This window comes from Palaemon carinicauda, chromosome 8 (genome assembly GCF_036898095.1).
Source record: "Palaemon carinicauda isolate YSFRI2023 chromosome 8, ASM3689809v2, whole genome shotgun sequence".
Lineage (NCBI taxonomy): Eukaryota > Metazoa > Arthropoda > Malacostraca > Decapoda > Palaemonidae > Palaemon > Palaemon carinicauda.
This window is the reverse complement of record NC_090732.1, coordinates 137,947,481-137,973,824: the sequence shown is the minus strand read 5'-3', so window position 1 is coordinate 137,973,824 and position 26,344 is coordinate 137,947,481. Positions and strand designations below refer to the sequence as shown.

At 35.7% G+C, this 26,344-nt stretch overlaps 2 protein-coding genes across 3 annotated transcripts in view; both read right to left on the bottom strand.

Annotated features, from left to right (window-relative positions):
- Window positions 1-26,344, bottom strand: part of LOC137645965 (dynein intermediate chain 2, ciliary-like) — a 469,865-nt gene that overhangs the window by 175,340 nt on the left and 268,181 nt on the right. The window lies entirely within an intron of this gene.
- LOC137645011 (uncharacterized) lies at window positions 10,383-11,517 on the bottom strand. Its single transcript, XM_068377875.1, has one exon. It carries the CDS (start codon window positions 11,426-11,428, stop codon window positions 10,475-10,477), a length of 954 nt encoding a protein of 317 aa, XP_068233976.1. The 5' UTR covers window positions 11,429-11,517; the 3' UTR covers window positions 10,383-10,474.

Below are 26,344 nucleotides of genomic sequence, written 5' to 3'. Positions count from 1 at the left end.
TTTGCCCTCGCTTTTTGTTTTTCAGTCGTTCTTAGAACAGTGCCAAGTTTGGCTTCATTCGTTGTTAAAATTATTTCGTCTTCACTGTGCACGTTTTCCTATGTAGTTCTTCTCATTGCTTCTCCATGTTCTAAGGTTTTTCTTAAAAGAGTTGATATCTGACTGAATGTCATAATTACTATCACTAATACTATCAATATTATTGCCATCCTAATTCTAATCTCGACTGCTAGTAATTTTCCTTTGGAGGAGTCGGCTTAACAACTTATAAACTTCTCAATTACATGTCCATAATCTTACTAAAGGGGATGAAATTGCACATAACCTAAGCTCCATCTTCTTTGTGCAGTCTTACTATATTTTTTCCCTAACATTCCTCCTGTCATTGGAATTGATAGTAAAATAACTGATTAATATATGCAACAAACATTTAAGCAAATACAAGTCATAACAAGACTCACACAAAGAAGTAAACTTTTTTTTTTCACTATTCCCATTCCAGGTATTCCCTGACTGCATATACCCGTACCTAATCTCATAAGTGCTCGTACCCTAGCAAAGCAACGTCTAAACAGGATTACGACAAAAGTCATTCCGTGAAATGATTTCCTAATCCCCATTTTCGCCACCAGTTCAAGATGGCGCTGGGACAGCGAACGAGACTTTGGAGGCAATAACATCATGCTACGATTTTTCTTTATGTTTAATTTTTCAGGATTTATACTGGACAACAAAATACGATTTCTCGTATACATTCTTGGTGTTTCTTTGAATATGTGGCACGCTATCGTTCTTTTTTAGCAAGTTAAAAATTAAATAATTAAGTATTTAGTAGCCATATGGTCAAGAAAACAACAGTTTTGAAGAAACTAAAAAGGAGAAACGTCGTTCCATAAATCCATAAAAAGGCCATTTCGTGAGACTTCGGGAATAAAACTAGAAGGAGCCGAGACTGGGATCAATAAATCACAACAGAGTGAAAAAACGCAGACACGTGAAAACCGGACGACAACAATAAACATAAATAACATAACTAGAGGGCAATCTATGGCAGGTCAGGAGATCGAGGTGAAAGAAAAATGACCCAGTATCATACGAGGAAGAGGCAATAGTTATCATAGGTCATTTGATTAGTTTGTCAGTTTTAATATTGGGCAACCTAACGCTATAAAACCACTAGAAATTTGGAAACACTTTCGCTTTAAAGAGTGGACTATAAGAACATTCTGAACTTCTTAAACAGCCATATATCAACAAGAAAACAGAAAAATAATATAATCTAAAATTCATATTTCATATCGACCAAACACTTGCTATCTACACTAATACAATATACATCAGATGCGGTTCTTTATATCGATGTAAACTTCTTTTTTGGGGGGCGAGGCCCCTATTGTCAGGGAAATATTTTTTCATCTAGTCATAGGTAGAATACTTGCACTTACATAATTCGAAAGCCTTTTTTTTTATATAAGATGCATTCACATTACCTGCCATGATGAAAGACCAACGTGTCTTTGGAGGGATTGATATATGGAATTTGGAACATGAAACCGGAACCTGGGACTAGAGAGGCATTGAAAAGACCCATCTTTAATGCTTAGAGTGAACAACCTACGAGGTCTTTGGAAGGAGAAAGGTTTCAGTAAAACTGACGTTTTATTATGAAACTGTATAATATGAACGTCATAACCACATCAACAATTATATTCAAAGTTATAAAAATATTCAAATGCAAAAGTTAAAAATAAACCTCAGTTGATCCAAAAAACCTTATAAAAAAGTAATCCACGAATGATATTACAATGCAGTAGACAACACTGGCAAAGTCTAGGACATACTGGTCCAGGATTTTGCTCGATGTCTCTACACAGCATAAGAATTAAGGGCAATAAAGAAAATACATCATACTTAAAAACTAAATTAACAATAATGATAACAAAAAGATGTACAGAAACATAAATAAAGTGATTGCTAAAACCCATAAGCTATAGATAAAAAGTCGGAAAAACTAGTCAACCTAGTCAACGTGGCGGAGCCGATACACCATGCAAGGCTAAATACCCTCCAGGATAGCCACTTCAATTGAAGGGAGTACAATAAGGGTAGTTTAAAAAAAAAAAAAAAAAAAAAAGCAACAGATAAGGAAAAGACAACCTCTTGATAAACCATCAGGCACCCATGGCCCATCTATTAAGCCTGCCCAATACACCATTTAAAAATAAAATAAAAGAGAGAAAAAAAATAAGATAGAATAGTGTACCCGAGTGTATCCTCAAGCAAGGGTCCATTCGGATTGGAATATCACCCCCGGATTCAGGGAGAAACTTATCAAAAATGCTGGATGAGACATGGAGGCCCAGCAATTACAAAACAATTGAAATAAGATGCCAAGGAGCTTTGTGAACGCGATGATATCACCTGCAAGTGGGATGCATAAGTGGTGAATGTCATCATGTACAAGAATAAATACTTGGATAAGTTGTGCAGCATACTTGGCAACCCCATAAAATCAAACATTTTCAGAAGGACCCAAATGAGTCGGCAAAAAAGAATGAACCATTTCATACAGAAAGTCAATTCTTTGACAAAACATCTTAACTGACTCATCATAGATTAAGGCCTGGCTATTGTTCTGGTATCTTAAAAATGTACAAACCAACTCCTGTCACTACAGCTACCTAATAATTCCCCCAAGAAGTTGAACTTCATTCTCACTACCCATATGCTCCCATTGTATTCAGTTACCTCATCAGCTCCAGTCAGAAACTGCATTGCATCCTTAGATGTACAGCTCCCGTTTACTGATGTCCCTACACACAAGGCCATCAATATAATCATGGATTATGCATACAAAAATTACCTTATAGAATAGGATATACCCAAAAAATTACAACACACTGTGTCAGAGAAAATATAAGCATGGCATTTCCATTCCTCCCCCATTGAAGGGAACCCTTCGGGAGAGATAACAGTATGAGAATGGGGACCCCAGTGCAGACATATATGTCAGGTACACTAGTGATAAGGATGCTCCACATATGATTGCTGTCTTCAAGAGAAACTCCTGATTATAAACCTTTTTAGATATGGAAAACTTCAAGCCAGACCAAGACTACATATGAGTCACCAACGTGGGTCGCTGCCTCAGAGCTAGAGGGAAGTGCCAAGTTTTATTAAAGAGATCTTTTTGAACCACCTGTTTGAAAAAGGCCATGCTACCCAGCAGTAGTTACAAAGAGATGAACATATTTTACTATATCTGCCAGCTCCTGACAACAGATATGGAGATCACCTTAATGGGAACATAACTGAAAAAAAAAAATTAAATCAATATGGAACTCGAGCTCAACTACCCAACCCTCACAAAGAAAAGATAATCATTTATCACAGAAATAACTTTCATGACAGTTAATGTGAGAAGTATAAATCTGTAAGAAGTATCATCAGGAGTGATGTCTGTCCTATTGATCAGGACATGAGCATTGGCCTGTGTATCTTTAGCAGGTGAAGTCTCGCTAGATCCCTATTGATAAGGAACAGTACAACTACAGGACCACCAGATCAGCTGCACCAAGATCATTGCATGTCGTAAAACGTCCTACTGACTGACCATATACAGATGTTTTAGTACCAAAGCATAACCAAGTAATGACTGCTGATGAATAATCACTCAACCTCTACCAAAGATCCTATTCTTAGCTCCCAAAGACAAAATGGCCACTGTCACTGGCGAAAACCATTGTCGTCGTCGGCGCCTACTCGTATCCGAGTATTGGGTTCTGTCGTTAGCCATCAGCCTCCTATCTTTGGGGTGGGTGCTTATGTCTGATGTGGCTGTTAAGTCCTAGTCTGTGGTGGAAGAGTCGCGGACAGTGTTCACAAGGGAGGGTAGGTGGTGGGCGGGGCTGTTCTAATCGCTCTCTCCTTCTTCTCCTCCTAGCCTCTTCATTTTGTCTCCTCCTCTCCTCGAAGTCCACGGTGCCATGGTGTGCTGTGCTCCTCCAGGTTTTCCTGTCCCTGGCTGTTTCTTCCCAAGAGGAAGGATCGATGTCAGTTAGAGCCAGGGTGCGCTTTAGTTGATCTTTATAGCACATTTTCGGGGCTCCTCGTGGTCTGGTGCCCTGGGTCAGTTCTCCGTAGAATATCTTCTTTGGGACCTAGATGGATCCATCCTATGCACGTGTCCTATCCAGCGGAGGCGGATGATGGTGGCCTCCACGCTGGTCAGCGAGGCACGTTCTAAGACTTCAATGTTGGTGGTGTGGCTCTCCCAGGGGATTTTCAAGATCTGCCTCAGTTTCATTTGTTGGAAGCATTCTAAGGTTTTTAATATCGCTTCTATATAGCGTCCATGGTTCACATGCATACAGGAGCGTGGAGAGGACTACTGCCCTGAGCACCATTATTTTGGTGGTCATTGTCAGTGCGTGGTTGTTAAATACGCAGCAGTTGAGTCGGCCAAAGGCGGAGTGGGCTGCCCTGATCCTGTTCTCCACGTCCTTTTTGCTTGTGGGAGCTGATGTTAGGATGGTCCCTAGGTAGGAGAACTGGTCCACTTGTTCTAACGGTTGGTCACTCACTGTGGTATTGAAGTTTGGGAGCATCAGTCCTGGTGGATGTTGGACGAGGGTCTTGGTTTTGTCTGTGTTGACTTGCATCCCAAAACGTTCGTAGGCAGAGTTGTATGCATCAGCTAACAACTGCAGGTCCTCTGCCGTCTGACCTGGGGTGGCATTGTCGTCAGCATACTGCAGTTCTCACACTGCACACAAGGTGGTCTTGGTTCTGGTGCGGAGTCTAGCGAGGTTGAAGACGCCTCCATCCATGCGGAAACGTAGGTCGACTGAGGGTGTGTCTGGGGGAATCTCGTTGAGCATTGCTGAGGTGTATAGCGAGAAACACGTTGGGGCCAGAACACAGCCCTACTTCAGGCCGCCGTTGATGGGGAATGGGCCTGAAAGAGAGTTCTGGTGGCAGACTCTCCCAACCATTCCGTCACGGAGGGCACGCACCAGCTTGACAAAATTGGGTGGGCAGCCATATCTTTTGAGGACAGCCCACATGGCAGGTCGAGGTACTTTGTCGAAGGCCTTTTTCAAATCCCACAAGATGAACATTATGGGCTATTGTTGTTCGAGGCTCTTCTCTTGTAGTTGTCGTGCGAAGAAGATCATGTTTATGGTCCCGCGGGAAGGTCGAAAGCCGTACTGGGACTCTGGCAGGACGTCTTCTGCGAGAATAAGGAGGCGTTCAAGGAAAATTCGAGAGAAAATCTTATTCGCGATGCTTAGTAGTGATATTCCCCGGTAGTTGTTACAGTTCTCCCTGTCTCCCTTCTTGAAGATGGTAATGATGTTTGCATCGAGGAAGTCACTGGGGAGGGTCTTGATCTCCCATATTTTCAGTATAAGGAGCATCAAACGGTTCCTCAACCCGGGGCCACCGTGAGTGAGGAGCTCCAACGGAATGTTGTCTGGCCCTGGGGCTTTGCCGGGCTTCATGCGCTGGATGGAGGGTGCTGCAGGGTCATTCGCAGGAGATCGTCTGAGGTGTCTGCTTGGTCATTGAGGAGGTTCTCAAAGTGAGACCTCCACCTGGCCAGGATGCCCTAGCTGTCGGTGATGGTTGTGGCCCCATCCGCGTCCTTCAGGCCGCCCACTGATGACCGTGTGGGACCGAATATTTCCTTTGTTGCTGCATAGAAACTGCGCAGGTCATGTTGGTCAGCGAAACTCTGTATTTCTGTAGCTTTTCTTTGCCACCAGGAGTTCTGGGCTTCACGGATCCCTCTTTGGCAACCAGCTTCAGCCACCTTGTGAGCACATTTGTTAGCTGCTGTTGGTTGGGAAAACCATTGTACCATGTGCGTAACGTGAAATTGGGACCTACAGACTGAGATTCTATGACGTTTTACTAGGCTACCATTAATCATACAAACCAGGGGTTGATATTTTAGGACTTAAACTGAATCACATAACATGAGGCTGCACTTTCAAACACTGATCAAACAATCCTAAATCATTCACAAATAAAGCAACTTGAAGAAGCTGCTGGTTTCAAAACTGGTTTTTCAAGTCTGATAAAAAGCTGATATTTCATTTACAATGACACTTTCATGAGATTTTTATTCTATCATAAAACAAAGATTTTTTATAACTGTAAAAAGGAAATTTTTCTCAGATCTATTTTGTAATAAGTAAACGAGGTCATTTCTCTCACGTCTAAGAGGAATAATTAAACAGGGACACTTTCCTCTGGCCCACTTTAACATTTAAATAAAGACCTTTCCCTAAGTATTATCTTTTGATAATTTAGCAAGTACAGTTAGACACAGGAATTCCCGGCACTCCTCGCTCTGAGGAAGTGCACCCTGCCACACCCTTACTGAGTGGAAAGTTTCTGTGTGTAGTACCACCTACCTAGACTGACGCCATCTACACACAGTTGGTCACTGGCCGTCCAGGGTGCACTTCCCCAGAGCGTGGTGTGCCAGGAATTCCCGTGTCCAATTATACATTCTCTTATTTTTGGTTTCAATAATTAGACAAAGACCGTTTCTTCAGTTTTTGTTTTAATAATTTAACAAGAACCTGTTCTAGGATTTATAGTGTTTTAAGATCACATACTTCACATAGTGCTTTCCCTCTATCAGATATAAAGAAATGCTACACGGAATTTCTATATTAACTACCTAACAGATAGATACATGTAAGGAAGTTTCTTTGGTGGATACGTATATCTAATAAAGTTTAATCAACCTTCCATACATAAAAAATAAAACATAACTGTAACATGTGCTGGAATCCCAAGAACTTAAACAGTCCAAATAAGAAAATTATTTTGAGAGTTGCAAAGGTTCATGAAAATCCTAACACCTCTAGTTCATAAAACATTACTTCATTTATATAATGGGATACATGAAGTTCTATTTGAATTACGTTTAAAATCAACATGGAATTCAAGTTTTTGTAGCTAATCATTGTCTAAATATTTTTCTTTTTTCAGTAAAAATATCATCCTACAAAAACGAGCTACACATTTAGGCTTTCATTCGTTCATCCCACAAGCGACCACAGACCCCACCCGCATATAAGTAAGTAGAATTAAGATGCCTAGGTCACAGCATCGGGTCGGGTCTTCACTCCTAGACTCTTTCGTACATTACAGTCTTTTGTCAGAAGATATTACACTTTGAAATAAGAATGTAGTAGTCTCCGCCACCTGTGTATTTTCGAGAATTTTTTTTTTTCTAATTCATTCTAATACTTTGGTAACAAATAATTTGTACTTGAAAGCAGCAATACAGACCATTATGAAACTTAGTTAATGCTGTACTTAGTTTATAGTCTATGTATTTATAGTTTTCTCTGAAGGTACCTCTTAAAGAGAAAACCTGGCTTTCAAACCAGACCATAATTCAATGGGTTACTGTGAAATCTTGAAGAGCCCAAGACAAACTGAATGACATATATATATATATATATATATATATATATATATATATATATATATATATATATATATATATATATATATATATATATATACATATATATATATATATATATATATACATATATATATATATATATATATATATATATATATATATATATATATATATATATATATATATGTATATATATATATATATATATATATATATATATATATATATACATATATATATATATATACATATATATATATATATATATATATATATATATATATATATGTATATATATACATATATATATATATGTATATATATATACATACATATATATATATATATATATATATATATATATATATATGTATATATATATACAATATATATATATATATATATATATATATATATATATATATATATATATACATATATATATATATATATATATATATATATATATATATATATATATTGTATTTTTAATCCAAATAATTTTTGTTCACTATATAAATAAAGAGAAGAGGAGCCGTATTAAGGGAAGTCACCTTGAATCATAAGCATATAGAATTTTCGTATCACCTTGATTTTTTGACACAGCGGAGTTAAATCAATATTTCTGCATATACCTGAGTTTTGACTTGAACAGACTCCAAAGTTTCCATACTTGGTGCTCCCGCTCTCCTAGCTTTATCTATCTGTGATTCCCCTCATTCATTTACAACGAAATACCCACTTGCATTTTCCCACTATCCACCTGAACCTGAAAATTCATGGCCCCGTATTCCGATAAAGTTACACAGAGGAGAACAATACTCTAGTTTCTAACTCCCAATTTTCTTCTAATCCTGCAAACGATGTCAAATTTTTGCACTAGTTTCTAGTTCTTATTATCAATCTTTACTAAATAATGTGTAAACATATCAGTCATTTCAAACACCATTTATGACACCATTATCAGCATACAACTGCACGCATAAATTTAGTCCTTTTTTTTGACTCCTTGCATCAATCTATCCTAATTACTATCTCTCTCTCTTTCCACGCACACACACACATTATATATATATATATATATATATATATATATATATATATATATATATATATATATATATATATATATATATATATATATATATATATATATATATATATATATATATATATACACACACACACACATATATCATCAGCCGTTGATAGTCTACTGCAGGTTAAAGGCCTCAGACATGTTCTACATAACCGTTTGTGCCCGGAAATTTTCTTAGCTCGTCAATCCACCGTCCTCTCTCCCTTACCCTGATTCGTTTACAATTTCTAGGACCCATTCTGTTATTTATTTGGTTCATTAATTATCGGTCATTCTCATCATATGGTCTGACCTCGTCCAATTCTCTTTTTTTTTTTTACTTATTAGAATATACTCTACTTTAGTTTGCTCTCGTATCCATGTTGCTCTTTTTCTGTTTTGTAGTGTTAATCCCATCATCATTCTATCCACAGATCTTTAACTATCAATGTTCTAAGGGTTAGTAAGTATGTAGTATTACGGGTAGAAGCCAGGCACTGGGACCAGTGAATACATTAATGTAAAAAGTTTAGTAAAATAATTTTGAAATATAAAATAATTAAAGGCAGAATTACAAAAACATAAGCATATCATACCAGTCGAATTTTATTCAAAATTCTTATTCCATACAGATAGGCATATCCAACACGGGCATCTACAGTACACCTACATTTCCAAGAATATCACCGACAGATTTACCATCGAAGTGGTATTTTCGCCACAGATTTACACATTTAACAATAACCACAGAATTTTCTCAAGTGACAGTACCCCGTCACTGTAAGCATATTCTGATGTGCCACTCTCATCCAGGATAGTCTTATATGCATGGTTAATAAGTCATAGCGGTATATTACCTTGGCCTTCCAAATGGCGTTAAAGGAAGCGAAATCCTACTACAAAGAAAGTAAGACTCTTAGAACACTGTATAAGAAATCTTTTTTTTTTTTTTTTTTTTTTTTAAAGAAATCACAATGATACAAAAATCTAAGTTGATACAAAAATCTAAGTTGCAAACATTAAGCATTCTAAAGAAAGTAGTGGCGAACATACTTTTGTGCTCCGGTTTCACGAACAAGGGAGGAGGCAATGGTGTAAGAAAATGTAGACTTTCAATTATATAATATATTGCAAAATTAAGATAATCACAAAGGATCACACAAGAATCACAATTGAAGTCACAGTTGAGGAATTGGATTATTGTCCAGATAAAGAATGAAAATAAAAAGGCATTTATATATAAATAACTATAACCCCTTGCCACATAACTAACTTTATATAGTTGAAATCTGATCTATGAACACTACTGCATTTTAGTACTACGAACATCTCGCACAGCTACTTTCTGTACCCCACTTGAGCACTGATGAGACCTTCGGTTCATAAACTTCACTCGTCCAGAGACCAGAGGTTTAGTAAACTTGTTGCTGATAGGGCTTAGTAGTCACCCTTAAAATACTGATCAAACGACCAACGGTGTCGAGAGGGTGTCGCATTAAAAATAAACCAGTCTCTTGGTGCAAATCTTATTCGATATAGGTTACTTCACCTTTAATTATTCTTGCATGATATCTTACGCACCTTTATTGATATGATTCGTGACGTACTCTGTTTACAATCCATTTTGTTTTAAGCCTGGATAAAACTCTATAATTTCTTACCTTACCCATATATTCTTGCCCATAATATTTGAACCTCTAAGTTTTTCCTCGAAATTTCATAACATTTTACATCCTGTACAAATATATAACGATTTTTTTTTTTCACTCATCTAAAGTACCATGTCTCCAAATAAGAACAATATTTTGATGAAACCAATCCCCGGAAAGAGTTTGAAATATATGAGTAGATGTAGTTATTGTGCCATAACTAAGAAAATTTCATTACTTCTGACCACGTGAAGTAGCGGGAACATAACTCTGAGGAGGAACATACGGTGGTCTTTAGTTCCTCATATGCTTTTTACCCGTTGACTGAGCAGGTGCAGAATTGTGAGAAATTCTATATTTTTCATTGGGGGATGTAGGAGGTCCATAATTTTGATTTAGTCCATTGGGGAGTTTGTAATTTTGGGCAGGCACAATGGGTGGTTCATATTTATTATTATTACGAGAATTTACAGGCGGCCCATATATCAAAGGCGATGTAGTTCGTGGTTCGTAATTGTTTACAGAAACAACTGGTGGTCCATAATTCTGATTAGGCAATGAGGAAGATTCAAAACGTTGGCTACGACCAGAATTGCGAAAGGGTGGACCGTATGCAAGAGCTGGTGTATTTGATGGTTCATAGTTCTGATTGGACTGTTCATAGTCCATGTTTGGAACAGAGTCCTTAGATAGTCCATAATTATGATTAAGAACATAATTGTGAGAAGTCATAGGAGTGGATGCTGGTCTGCTGTAATGCTGACTGTGAGACCGAATATCTTGTAATCCCATCAAGAGAGACTTATGCATGTTTTTGGCCATGTATTGATCATCTGCAGGTCTCTGATTTCTATACTTGGGAGTTTTAGAATATTTCATATTTGCAGACGATCGAATTATCCCCTCCCTTCCAATTTCGGCGTTGAGGCTTGTAAACATATCGGATGCAGCACAGTCAACATTGAACCACCAATCGCAAACGAAAAAACGCTGATTAAAGACAGTCCCGTTGGGGCATAGGAACGAGTCGAAACGTCCATCTCGTTGACAGATATGAAACACCTGACAAGAAGCTTCTTGGGCAGTGTCGGCAAAGTAGCCCGGAAAATCATGGTCTTCACATGAAAAGCTCGTTTCAGGAATAGAAGACAAGATAGGGTAGTCTTCTCCAGGTATACCACCTCCTGGAATGCTGGCGGCTAAGAGAGAAAGTGGGTCTTCCACAGCGGTGTCCAAACTGTCACTCATTCCTGGAATGATGTAGGATCCTCCATTCTGGGCACTAGGAGAAATACCATTTCTCGCACTCCCTCGAAAAATCTTGTCACCTCTAGCAAACGAAACTAAGGAAATATGTAAAGAAAATAATGTAAAGCATAAATGAATGAAAAGATAAGCAAGCTACTCCAAATGAGTAACGCTATTTTGGACTACTAATCGCGAATGTATGTTTAAATATATTAGAATATGATTGCATTACAGTATAGTTATAATGTTAAAGCACATATAAAATCTCCATATAAGCAAATATAATAAATATACAAAAGTTAATAGACATACATTACCATACAAGTAAAATTGACAGAGCTTGCAAAATACAAAACAAACTTACAAAGAGGTAATAACAAAAGTATTTTGCCAATCATAATGGGACCTCGAGTTTCTCAGAGACGTTACTGGTATGGCAGCCCTATCGTTAGTGACGAAGTTATGAGTCTGGCACTTGAATATATACAGTGTATGGATATGCCTATGGAATGGAACCATTACCGACAAGGTCAAACACTTACGTCCCCTTCATGACCCGAGAGATATAAATAGGAGGGTGGATCAAAGTACTTTTGCCGCTAACGACCAAGTTTTGTCACCTTACATCAGCAAAGAACAAAGGACGAACCAAAGTTCATTAGAGGTTCAGTACTTCAAAATGTATTGAAAGCAAAGTTAGGTATACAGTACAGTGAACAAAGGGGGGGGGAGAGAGAGAGAGAGAGAGAGAGAGAGAGAGAGAGAGAGAGAGAGAGAGAGAGAGAGAGAGAGAGAGAGAGAGAGATCCCTAGGTCGGTAAGGGAATCCAGACTTTAATGTATTAAAATATATGGCTTATTTGAAATATGAAAAACACGTTTAAATATGCAAAGTTTATCATTACTCATATATATATATATATATATATATATATATATATATATATATATATGTGTGTGTGTGTGTGTGTGTGTGTGTGTGTGTGTGTGTGTGTGTGTGTGTGTTTTCCAATGAAACGTGATAAATAAAAAAGTCTCAAAAGCGCCTCCTCAATTCCTACTTAAACAGCTGTATAATAGATGAACTAAGCAGTAAAAGAATTTCCATACACAGCGTTATTCATCTACAGTATATCCCATACTGACAGTTCCGCTTCCTGGATGCTGATGAACCTCTTTCCAAATACATTTTTCGAACCATCACTTCTCCCTTCTATGAATCTGCAGAAAATTCGGAATTCAATATAGTTTTTATTAAACTATCATTCGATATTGCTTTTACACGAATGAACCATATGAAAACCACCTGAACCCTGTTTACACAGTGCAAACCATCTTAGACAATCATTTTATGTATTTCGTATTATCTCATCATTTCGTTTCTTTTCGGACCTCATAAAACTAAAATATTCTCTCTACAGCATCTAACTTATTTCTTTCAACATTTCTCTTCAATACAGCAAATTAGTTTAAAAAATCTGTTCATTCATTCGACTCTTGGATTTCTCACCAAAAAGTTTCCTTTCATCTTTCGCATCCACTCTACTACACTTCTGTGACTCATCTCTTCTCGCAAGCTTCCATCTTTCAAACTCTTTACTCCCGATGGGATTATGCAGCTTTTTTCCACCAGCCACCAAAGCATCCATTACTTGTTCACCTCAGCAACCTTACTATAGCTAAAGTTTTCTGAGATACTCCCCTAGCAAATACTTTCTAATTCTTTCACTAGTTTTTGTAGGTTATCTGCTCTATGCTCAATCACATATACAGTAATCTAAACCACAACCATTTGGCACTGCAGTCAAGAACAATCGTTTTATCCAAAAATATCAAACCTAAATATACTATTCTTGATCAGATTTTTTTTGCATTACTGCTCCCATACAGATACTACACTACAATAGAAACAAAGTACACACACTTGTCTCAAATTCCTTTTTATACTAAACTGGTCACACACACACACACACTCCTTTTTGAAAGTGTAATGCACATTTTACCTTCAACATCAAACTATCGCTTTCGAAAAATTTACCATCTGTACCAAAATTCCTTACCGACTAATTGCCTATTATCATTTTTTATTTTCCATTCCTAAATTTTCAATTTCTATAGAAAATAATTTCAAAATCATTAAATATAAATTTTGTAAAAACTCGTGTACTAAGAGAATTGTAAACTTATGTTAACCAATATTACCTTGATAAAGACAGTTTTGTCCGAATAGTGCTATCGTGAACAGATTAAACGAAGAAAAGGAATAATCGTTGTTTCTTTAACTAAAATCTTACACATGAAAACTTGAAGAGGGTAACAAAATACAAGGATTCCAGTAGCATACACATTGACGCCGCTACGTCAATCGCCTCTAATGCAAATTATGCATATGTGTGTGTATATATATATATATATATATATATATATATATATATATATATATATATATTATATATATATATATATATATATATATATATATATATATATATATATATATATATATATAAAATACTTGAAATTACAAATCACGGGGCCCAAAATGTTTCATTTTCTGTGATGATTTGCATCCCATCAGTTCCCCAACACGCACAACAGGCGTGTATTTATTGACATAGCAGTCTGGAATCAACCTATTAAAGCTTTTCTATTCATATGATCAGAGACAGATCGGCGTACACATATATATATATATATATATATCATGAAAAATAGTCTCGCTGCACAATAAACTTAATGACAACCGTCTTATCGCATATGCCGTTACCAGAGATATCTTATCGTACAATCAATAGTATTCCGTAAGTTTACATCATTAGCAGAAAAAAAGGAAGAAGAAGAAGAAGAAGAAGAAGAAGAAGAAGAAGAAGAAGAAGAAGAAGATTCAAGGAAATATTTGCAGCACAGCCATTCATGATATCATAAAGTGAATCGCCGCTAACCCTGGACGGAGGGGATAGGTGTGTGCGTGAATAAGTGTCCTCTAGAGATAATGATAATTAAATCTGGTTTCCTTTTATTTTTTTGTTCACCCAATTACGGTAGGCTCAAGTGTTTAGTTTGTAATCAAAAAATAATTTTAATGTAACTAACTTTACTTCTATATATCCAAGTGCGTAACTTTCTCTTAGCTGTTGGTGGAGAAGCAAAGGGTTCCCAATAGTTTATTAACCACCAAATTCCCTTCCTGTTACTAAGGGTATTCTGCGATTACACACTATATATATATATATATATATATATATATATATATATATATATATATATATATATATATAAATATATATATATAATATATATATATACATACATATATATATATATATATATATATATATATATATATATATATATATATATATATATATATATATATATATATATATATATATATATATATATATATATATATACACACACTAAAGCCTGAGATCGTAAGCTAGTTACAACTTCAAGTACTATTGAATGAATAATGATGGGAATAGCACTAAGAGACAGAAAGGAGCAACATGGATACGAGAACAAACAAAAGTAGAGGATATTCTAACATGTAAGAAAAAGAAATGCACGTGAGCAGGACATATAATGAGAATGTCCGATAACAGATGGACAAGATGAATGTAAACGAAGCAGTGGAATGAAGAGGAAACGATGGATTGCCGAGCTAAGAAAACGTGGGTTTATAGACTGCGATGGATTGCCGAGCTAAGAAAACGTGGGTTTATAGACTGGCATAGAAAGACTATAAACAGACGCATGTGGAAGTACAGTTGATGATATATATACATGCATACATGAACAGACATATATACATATATATATATATATATATATATATATATATATATATATATATATATATATATATATATATATATATATATATATATATATATATATATATGGTCTTTATATATATATATTACCATCAGCCGTTGCTAGTTCCACTTGAGTCTGTTTATGGTCTTTATGCCAGTCCACACCCGCAAACTTTCTTGGTTCATCAATCTATCATCTTCTCTTCCTTCCCCTGCATTTACAATCTCTAAGGAGCCACTCTGTTATTCTTAATATCCATCTATTGATTGTCATTCTCATTATATATCCTGTCCATGTAAATTTCTTTTTTCTTTATTTTACAAGTTAAAACATCCTCTACTTTAATTGTCTCTCGTATCCGTGTTGCTCTTTTTCAGTCTCTCAGCGTTATTCCCATCATTGTCCTCTTCATAGCTCTTTGAGTTGTAACTAGCTTATGTTCTAAGGCTTTAGTAGGCATCCAAGTTTTTTATGCATAAGTTTATACTGGTAGGACCACCTGATAAAATACTTTTCTTTTTAGAGAGAATGTCACTTTTTCCTTTCTAAATCTAATTTTGTTTACCAAATGTTTACCATCCCATGCTTATCATTCTTTTAATTTCAGTCTCGTGTCCTGGGAAATACTTACTATCTGTCCTAAGTACGAATATTCATTAATAAACTCTAGAGGTTCGTCCGTAACTTTAATTTATTGTCTCTGCATTTTTATTGAACATTATCTTAGTTATACTCAAATTCATGTTCAGTACTGAATTTCTGCTTACTCTATTCAAATCTATCATCTTTTGTAACTCCTTCCATGCTTCACTAAACACAACTATGTCATTTCCAAATCTTAAGCTGTTAAGGTATTCTCAATTAATAATAATTCCTACTTTTTTCCTATCTAAATTCTTCAAGACTTCTAGGCATGCTGTGAATAATTTAGGAGATTGGTTCTCCCTGTCTAACTCCTTTCTCAATCGGAATTTTCCCATTATCACTATGTAGTTTTAGGATTGCTGTACTTTCTGTATAGATATCTTCGTGTTCTAACATAAGATTCATATATTACTTGTTTTTGTAGGGTTTTCATAACAGCTGAGGTTTTGACAGAATCAAAAGCTTTCTCATAGTCTATAAATGTCACACAGTCATTTGTCAAACTCTGTTGATTTTTCCATTAGCTGGTTAATTACATGAATATGGTCAGTTTTTAAATACTCGATTCTAGAGCCTGACTGCTCTCTTGGTTGATTAAAGTCTAGCTGTCTTTCTATTCGGCCTAATATGATCTTTGTAAATATTTTAACACACTACAGCGAGTAAATTATTGTGTCTCCCCCCCCCTTTTTTTTTTGGTGAATTAGTATCATAATAAAATTTTTCCAAGCTGTAGGTATAGAACATTCTTGCAAACATTTGGTGTATTGTTCAGCGAGTTTTAGTCCATCTTCTTCTTCTGCTTTGCCTTTTTTCATGATTCTTTTAATTCTCCTACTGTTATGTTTAGTACAGGCTCAGGTGTTTCATTTCTATTGGTGAAGTTATTTCTTATATCACTATTGTATAGCATTTTATAGAAATCCTCTGCAATTTTTATCACTCCATCTTCATTGTTGATAATATTTCTATTTCCATCTGTTGGCATCCTGTTTCAAGTCTTCTTTTCATCAATTTGATACTTCTTCCATTTTTTAGGTTTGGTCTGATTGTGTTTACGAATATCTTGGGTTTTTAGTTTGTTTATTGTTTTGAATGGTTCTGGTAATTCAATATAATTTTTCTTATATTTTACCCTCATTTCAATTCTTTTCTTTATTAAATTTTTGGTCTTTTCTGATAGCTTTCCTTGATCTTGCTTAGGAACTTTTCCACCTATCTCTTGTGACGATTCCAATAAAATTTTTGTTAAAGTACTTCTTATTTTCTTCTTCACTTGCTTCCAATTCATCATGTGACCGGAGTACCTATTTTGTGGTGCTAAACTAAACTCATTAGATTTTTCTGTTATTGCAGGAGTGTTAATTTTCTTTCTTAAAATGAATTTACCTCTCTCTTTCCTTAGATCTAAACAAATTTTGCTTCTCACCATTCTATGATTGCTTTAACTTGTTTAACACTGTTACATCGTTAACTAAATGGACTTTTTCATCGCGAATAAAATCTATTTCATTTTTAATTTCTCCATATGGGCTCCTGCACGTCCATTTTCTGTTTTTTTTTTTTTTTTTCTTATAGAAGAACGTGTTCATGGTTTAAAATGATTGTTTATTTCAGCAAATTCTACAAGCATGTCTCCTCTGTCATTCTTGGTGCCTACTCAAAATTTATCTACTGCTGATTCTCCTCTCGTCTTTTGACCTACTTTAGCAGTAATATCGCCCCAAACATATGTAAATTGAGTCTTATATTTTTTTCATAGCTATCTCCATACCTTCATAAAAAAAAACTTTCTACTTCTTTCTCTTTATTACCTACACTATTTTCGTTAGTAAAAATATGCACTCCACTTTCTCTGCTCCTTTCATGTCTTTGGAAGGAATATACATGGCCCTCTTTTAATTCTATATAAGATTTCCCCGTTATAATTTTCCTCAATCCTATTATATCCCAATTTATATCTTTCAGCTCTTCGAGTAACTCAGCAAAACCTTCGTCCATAAACATGGTCCTGGCGTTGTATGTCGCAAGGTTTAGTTTCCCACGCTAGCCACTGTGGATTGGTCAGGGCGAGAGATTTTTGTTAGATTGCTCACACAAAACCAGTATAGCTTTGCTGATCACTGTGATACGCAAACTCTTTCACCTCATTAAGGTATCCCAATTCAGAAAGATCGGGTTTATATATATATATATATATATATATATATATATATATATATATATATATATATATATATATATATATATATATATATATAAGACGGTAGGTTTAATTAAAAAAAAAGTTGGACATAGTGAGGCACACTTTCAGTTTGCAGATTATACCGAGCTGGCTAGGGATATTAAAGAGATACTGCAGAAACTTGAAGAAAACTTAGTAGTTTTCAAGAGGAGGAAATTAAGATCGAATACGAGTAAGAAAAGAGTTGTGAGGGCAAATGTAAACCGATGAGCAGTCTGTGTGCGAATACAAAACGATTCTGATGGTGAAGATCAAATGCAACAACTAGATGATCTATGATTGAGTGGTTAAATATTCAATGTAGCAATGACTGTCGAGTTGTGATTTCACTTGTAAACCCCTGTTATGGAAAAAAAATTTGTTTCTGAAAAAAATACATATAAGCATGTGTTACTCATATTGGAAAGAAAAACATCAAATGTAGGTTTGTAATCCTGTTAACCTGATCAAGAAAGGGCTGAATTTCCCAGAAAAAAATCATTAACTATTTCATTTTTCTTAAGTGTAAGAACAAAAACATCTCAATATTTTAATCAACAGACTATTCTAAAAGTTTCGGTTAGTAACAAGATAACATTCCAAGGCACATTCGCCTGCTCTTGAATTTGGGACGAATGCTGTCAGTGTCAGCATATCTTCATATCTCCACAATAACATCACGACCACCATTTTCCTTAATTGAATTGAAACTTTCATTTTACCATTTCTGATGTAACATCAACCTTAAAATCTCCGAGTTAAGCTATTTAATCTCACTCAAATCCAAACTTTTGCTAAGCAGTCTACAGAGGCTACTATTTCTGACCATATATATGAGTGAGTGTATGATGACGATGGATTACAAGATCAAACAGTTAAAATCCACTAAAAACACAATACACATCATGTACCACCACCAGATACAATGGAAAACAGCCAGAGAAATGATAGATGCATGCAGACCTGGACATAGAAGGTAATGGGTTATGTTTTTCTCCGAATCTATCCCGTCAAATACATTCACTAGTTTCCTCGGATGGAGTGAGTAAATAGTGAAAAAAAAACTATTGGTAAAAAGGGTTGACAAGGATAGACCCGTACAAAATTAAAAAAAAAAAAAAAAAGGTGCTGATCATAATTTACAGATCTGTTTTACCAGTCCCAATAGCCGCTTTTAATTTCGTAAAGGTAGTAAGTGACGCTATAAACAAAATTGCTTATCTTTACTCTAAATAAAGATAACTGCTACTGTAAATTATTCGATTTACCAATTATTCAGAATGTGTATACACAAACAATTACATAGGTGTTATATATACGTATATATATATATATATATATATATATATATATATATATATATATATATATATATATATATATATATATATATATATACCATAAAATACATAATATATGAGGCAGCACACAATTTATAATTTTAATATATGTAAATCACTTACGATTTCTATAATTTAATAACCTAATATCTACATGACGAGAGAACCATTCAATTTCTATGAAGAATACGTTTATTGAGCAAAAAAAGTAACCCTATGACATTGAATTTTCTCATCCAAAGCTAAAATAAAGGAGTTTTCCTCAAGAGAAACAAAATGAAAATTCTTCTGGAAAATCATGGGTTACGCCATGAATAAACTGGAGGAAGGATGCGGTGACTGCGGGGTGCAGGTGATGGTTCATTTCAAGAAACGTGTCAACCGTAACACTTCCATTAAGCTGAGCAGACGTCTGCTAATGACAGGAAAGGAGAGAAGGGAAGATGTGCAAGAACAATGGAATGCTCTGCAAAGAGGCAGACCTTTGTATCCAAAATGGGTTACGTGGGTTTTGTCAAGCAAAAGAACTTTTTAAACTTGTTCCCTATTTATGAAGGATTATCTTTTTGGTTCATTAATTATACCATTAAATTAACTGGTCTAAATAACGAAAAAATAATTATACATCTTTTAACCCAAGTAATTAATGTTGCAATTTGTATTTAATCGACTGTGGTTCACCGCAGCCAGGGGGAAGGCAGGATATGGGAATCGGAAAATAAACTCATCCTTGAAGTCTAGCAAAATCAGAAAGTGAAAGACACATCTTGTTTTCATGAGTGTGTGTGTGTATATATATATATATATATATATATATATATATATATATATATATATATATATATATATATATATATACTGTATACATATATACATGTATGTGTGTGCGTGTGTGTGTGTAAATGACCTGTATGTTGGGGGGTTTCTTTTAAATTTCATTTAAGAGTTATTTATGAAATTTTACGAGTTTCATGATGTAATGGAATTTCCATTATAGGCTTAATTGCTAATATATCTGCCAAGCAAGATCACGTACGACCTAATAAAACTACATTTAAATTTTGTCATTATCATTATTATCATTGTTATCATTATCCTATAACAAGAGGTCGGATATTGGTGTACCATGATCTGGGCCCGAATCAGCGAATTTTCATAATATATTCCTGTTGTTCAAGTGTTAATGAAGAAGAAAATTTGTGTAGTTAAATCCAGCCTTGTATTCTAGAAAAAAAAGGGGAATTAAGCAGAATATTTGGGTAACTATGATAATCCTCACACATGGACGCTTGCCGTCTCGCACAGACCTTTTAGGTTCTTTATTTTGTCTTCATCTCATAAAGAAAGAGAGAGAGAGAGAGAGAGAGAGAGAGAGAGAGAGAGAGAGAGAGAGAGAGAGAGAGAGAGAGAGAGAGAGAGAGTGAGTATGATTCGATGTTCAAAACATACATTCCTTAATATTCCTTCGTACCCTTATTAGTATAATTATTACTTGCTAACCTACAACTCTAGCTGGAAACGAAGCATGTTATGAGCCTAAGGTCTCCAACAGGGAAAATAGCCCGGGGAGGAAAGGAAATAATGGAAAATAGCGCAGCGAGGAAAGGAAATAATGGAAAATAGCCCAGCGAGGAAAGGAAATAAGGAAAACTACAAGAAATATTTAAACTATAAAAACTTGAACATAACAAGAGGATAAAAACTTCAAAATAACAGGAGGAAGAAAAACAAGGTAGAATAGTGTGCCAGAGTGTACCCTCAAGCAAGATATCTCTACCCCAAGACAATGGAAAACCATGGTACAGAGGCTATGGCACTTCCCAAGACCAGAAAACAATGGTTTTATTTTGGAGTGTCCTACTATAAGAGCTGGTTACCATAGCTAGAGTCTCTTCTACCCTTACCAAAAAGGAAAATAGCCACTAAACCATTACAGTGCAGTAGTTAACCTCTTGAAAGAAGAAGAATTGTTTGGTAATTTCAGTGTTGTCAAGTGCAAGAGGAAAGAGGGGAATGTGTGAAGAATAGCCCAGACTATTCTGTGTATGGGTCAGCAAAAATGAAATGAGCCGTAACCAGAGAGAGGGGTCCAATATAGTACTGACTGGCCAGTCAAAGGACTCAATAACTCTCTAGCAGTCGTACCTCAACGGATGGCTGGTGCCTTGGCCAACCTACTACCTATGAAAAACCATAAGTGGTCTTACGATGAAGGTGACACCATCCACCGCTGCATTTCGGAGTAACGATGGCAAATTGGCAATTATTCTAACACGAGACTTAAATATCGGTACACAGCCATTACATAGAATAATCCCAATTCTAAAGTAACTGATAACCTTCACCAATATACTGTTTTCCTAATACATATTAATTAACAAAAGAACAACTTCCTGTCTCTTTATACACATACACACACACACACACACACACACACACATATATATATATATATATATATATATATATATATATATATATACATATATATATATATATATATATATATATATATATATATATATATATATATATATATATATATATATATATATATATATATATATGCGTGTGTGTGTGTGTATTTATTTTAAAAAGGTCTAGGAATGAAAGGGTTTAAATATCCAAGTGAATGAGTGCATGAAAAATGGGGATGAATGGTTCGACACACTGCTGTGTACCTTAAGTGTATTATGAAACACCACCAATATCATAAATATTTTACTCCACAGGTGGTTAATCCACAACTCATAAATTCAGTCTGCATACGGCAGTGACTGTCACATCTGTCAGTGGAAAAGGTATAACGTTTGTGTGTAAAGTTCCCACACACACGCACACATACAAAGTAAGCCTCCACCATATGAGCCAGATGCGCCAGTGTGTGTTCGGAAGCCGGAAAATATGCTAGTTGAACGTAATGAAGGTTAGGCAATTCACAAACAACTCTCCACATTTTCACTTAGTTTATCCTTCAATCGCTAAGTATCTACGCTATGAATGTAACAAGAATTCCTGCATTTGTATATAAAATCAATTAGTTCTTTATAATCTATTTATTAATTGCCTTCACATTTCACCATCTAACAATTTCAGTTTTTCAAGTTTTTAGTCTTCTGATTGCTGTGATACTAATCAACGTAAACAACAGCCATATCAAAAATTACTCCAGCTAATTGTTCTTAATATGTAATATGCCTTTAAAATGTATTGGTTTCCAATGGCTTTCATTTCCGTTACTTTAACAAAAAACATTTAAAGTTTTTAACAAACAACCATTTAAATGTTTTAACAACCAACCATTTAAAGTTTTTTTATTGTATTATTACGAATTCTTGTAATGTACTGTACGTGAATATCTTTTATGCATAAGACCTCATGCTAAACGACAGAGTTTTCTCGATTGTTATTTACATCATTGAACTTACATATGTTATCAACAAAAGATACATGCACAATTTATTTCGAATTAGCAAGAATCAGTTTAAAGGAAAATGTTAATTTTGATTGAAGAAAAATCATTTATTAAGTAATATCATTTAATAAAGTACAACAGCTGCCTCTCTCTCTCTCTCTCTCTCTCTCTCTCTCTCTCTCTCTCTCTCTCTCTCTCTCTCTCTCTCTCTCTCTCTCTCATTTTTTGTCTTGATGTTATTGCATGTCGTTTCCTAGAAGCATCTTAGGTATCGCCACTACCTTTTTGCTTACTATCATACATCTTGACTGTCAATAGTTTACGATTTCAATATTTCTACAAAATGAACAATAGCTTAACATTGAATTAATAAAACCCTTTGTTTAAAAACTGGAGATGTGACTGAAGCAGATTCAACAATCATAAGACAACTTTCAGGGCGTTGTGTGCGAGTGAGCAGTTAGGTTGTAACTGAGAGGCAAGGTGAATGCAACTTAACTTGAATACCAAGACTTGCTAGCATGAACGTCACAAAAATTTCAAACAAAATTAAACATGTGGTATTAGGCTTACAGCGGTTGGTTTATTAACGGTGCAGGGAAGAGAGTGATAAAAAGCAAAACTGTTACAGTGTACGAAAGTGTATGAAACACATGACATACATGTGAAATAGGAAATTCTGCTGTAGATAGGTGCACTGTAGGTGGGTCATCTAGCAGGAGATATGCGGGTTTTAGGCGATCAATGAAGACCAAGTCTTCTTTGCAATGAATGTTGATTAAGAAAGCCTTCAGCGAACGACGGATCAAGAAGAAAGGGCCCGTGTAAGGGGGCATTAGCACTGGCTTACTAGTGTTGCTGAGCAGAGAACATGCGTTGCTGATTGCAGATCTGTTGGTACACGTTGCTTCGCTGGAGGCTTGTAAATGCGTTGATTAATGCAGATCTGTGGTACGTGTTGATTTGCTGGGGCTTGTAAATGCGTTGCTGAGTGCAGATCTGTCGGTATATGTTGCTTTGCTGGGGGCTTGTAAATGTGTTGCTGAGAGCAGATCTGTCGGTACGTGTTGCTTCGCTGGGAGCTTAGTTGTCGGGTGGCATAGGTGACATAGGCGTTGGAGATTATTGGAAAAAGTTTGGTAAGGACGACCAACGGGTCGCTGTACACCATTTCAGCAAATCAGTTGGAGTCATTGCCGCGGGATATCAAAGCTGCTTCATAGGTGTGATGAAAACGTTCAACCATTCCTTTGGCAGCAGAGTTGTAGGCAGTTGACTGATGTAGGGCAATACCCATGAGATTCGCTAATGATGTCCACAATTGAGAGGTGAAAGTGGTACCCTTGTCAGAAGTAATATGCTCAGGGATACCGAATATCATTATCCTACCTGAGTTAGGCAAATGTATACAAGGTGGATGTTGCTATTTCCATGGGAATGGCTTCAGGCTAACAAGTGGAGTAGTCAATAACAGTAGCAGGCAACGATGACCTTGTGAAGTGGGTAAGGGACCTACTACGTCGACATGAATGTGGACCAAATCACACTGGGGTTGAGGAAAGGTGCCCACTCCATGAAGTACATCCGTGGCATCCTTAGTAAGGACGTGCCAAATGAATTTCATTTTCAGTGGCTGTGCAATGGATCGGCACGAGGGATGTAAAAGGCCATGAATGAAATCAAACACCTGTTAGCCCATGGGAAAGGTATCCATGGTCTTGGTCTACCAGTGCTGACATCACAGAGGAGGGTGGAGTTGGAGTCATTGAGGGGAACGTTTTCCCAACAGAGGCATGTCCAGGATTTCCTACAGGCTTGATACTATGGATCTTTACAGTGGGCTTCTGCTAAGGTGTTTTAACCTAATCCTAAGTAATTGGCGGCCAATGTGTTTCTTGAAAGGACATCAGAAAAGAGATTCATTTTCCCAAGGACGTGTTACAGGGTGCAATTGTATTCAGCCACGGTAGAACAATGTCTGCATTGACCAGTAGACCAGGCATCGGACTGTCAAGTGAAGCCGTGCACCAGAAGCATGTAGTCCATGCAAATGACGAAGGGCGTACTTTCTGAGAAGTGGCGAAACTATCGAATAGGCAAATAGACCACCAGTAATTTGCAGTTGAAGGTAGAGTAGCCAGATTCTGCCTTAGACAGTTTTCTACTGAAACAGGCTAATGGGTGGGGCAAGCCATTGACCACCAGCTCGAGTATTGCACCATATATATATATATATATATATATATATATATATATATATATATATATATATATATATATATATATAGATATATAGATATATAAATATATATATATATATATATATATATATATATATATATATATATATATATATATATATATATATTTACATATACACATATACAGTATACTGTACCTAAAGAGCATGGCGTAGGTTCACCTACTGACGAGAGCTTCCTGCGGCAGGTTGCAGACGAGCGATACTGGTCATTTCCCTAAGGGCAACCAAAGCCCTTTGGTCCCCTAATGGTTATTGAGAGAGCTGAAAAAGTTTGGCTATATGAGTGGCTGGCAATGCGAGTAATGATCCAGGAGGTATGTTTTGAGGGCGTTATACGATATTGGGTTGTCCCCTTGCTCGCAAAGCCAATTGGAGATTTCTGGGAAAGTGTCCCCAGGGATCGCCACGAGGACATAGTCTGCTTTGGTGCTTGAGCAACTCAGGACTTTGATGAAGAACTGGACCTCTTCCCGCTGAAACCAGGAGAATGCCTCTGTATTGGCGAAGGGCGGTAGTTTCATGGGAGAGGCCTTGATAGGAGAGTCAGGATTGGAGGGTGGCATCACCAAATAGTAAGACAGCAGTGAAGGGGAAGGCTGGAGGGAGCTGGTCACTCCACTGGTCACCAAAGTGCAAGTGAGCAAATAGGCTGTAACTGAAAGGCGAGCTGAATACAAATGAACTTCATTAAAGAAATTGAACTTGAGTACCAGGAATTGCGAGAAAGAACGTCACAAAATTTCAAACAAAATTAAACATGAGTTATCAGGCTTACACAGGCTGGTTTATCAACAGTGCACGAAAGAGCAAGTGATAAGATAAAAAATCAAAACTGGTATTGTACGAGCATATATGAAACACAGGCAGTACAGCTGCAAAGCAGCAGAGTGAACTGTCTTACCACATAGCCTTGCGATTTGAACTACAATCATTGTACTTTGAATTTCTAATTATGATTTTGGCACAATTTTGTAATGACGATCGTCCATAAGTTCGACGTTTGCATGGTGGAGGGTTACTGTACAGTATGTATGTGTGTATGTGTAAGTATATATATATATATATATATATATATATATATATATATATATATATATATATATATATATATGACACACAATACATATATATATATATATATATATATATATATATATATATATATATATATATATATATATATTATATATATATATATTATATATATATAT

What these genes read in the sequence shown, in the direction of transcription:
- LOC137645011 (XM_068377875.1), bottom strand. Translation starts at nt 11,428, where the DNA reads ATGAGTGACAGTTTGGACACCGCTGTGGAAGACCCACTTTCTCTCTTA.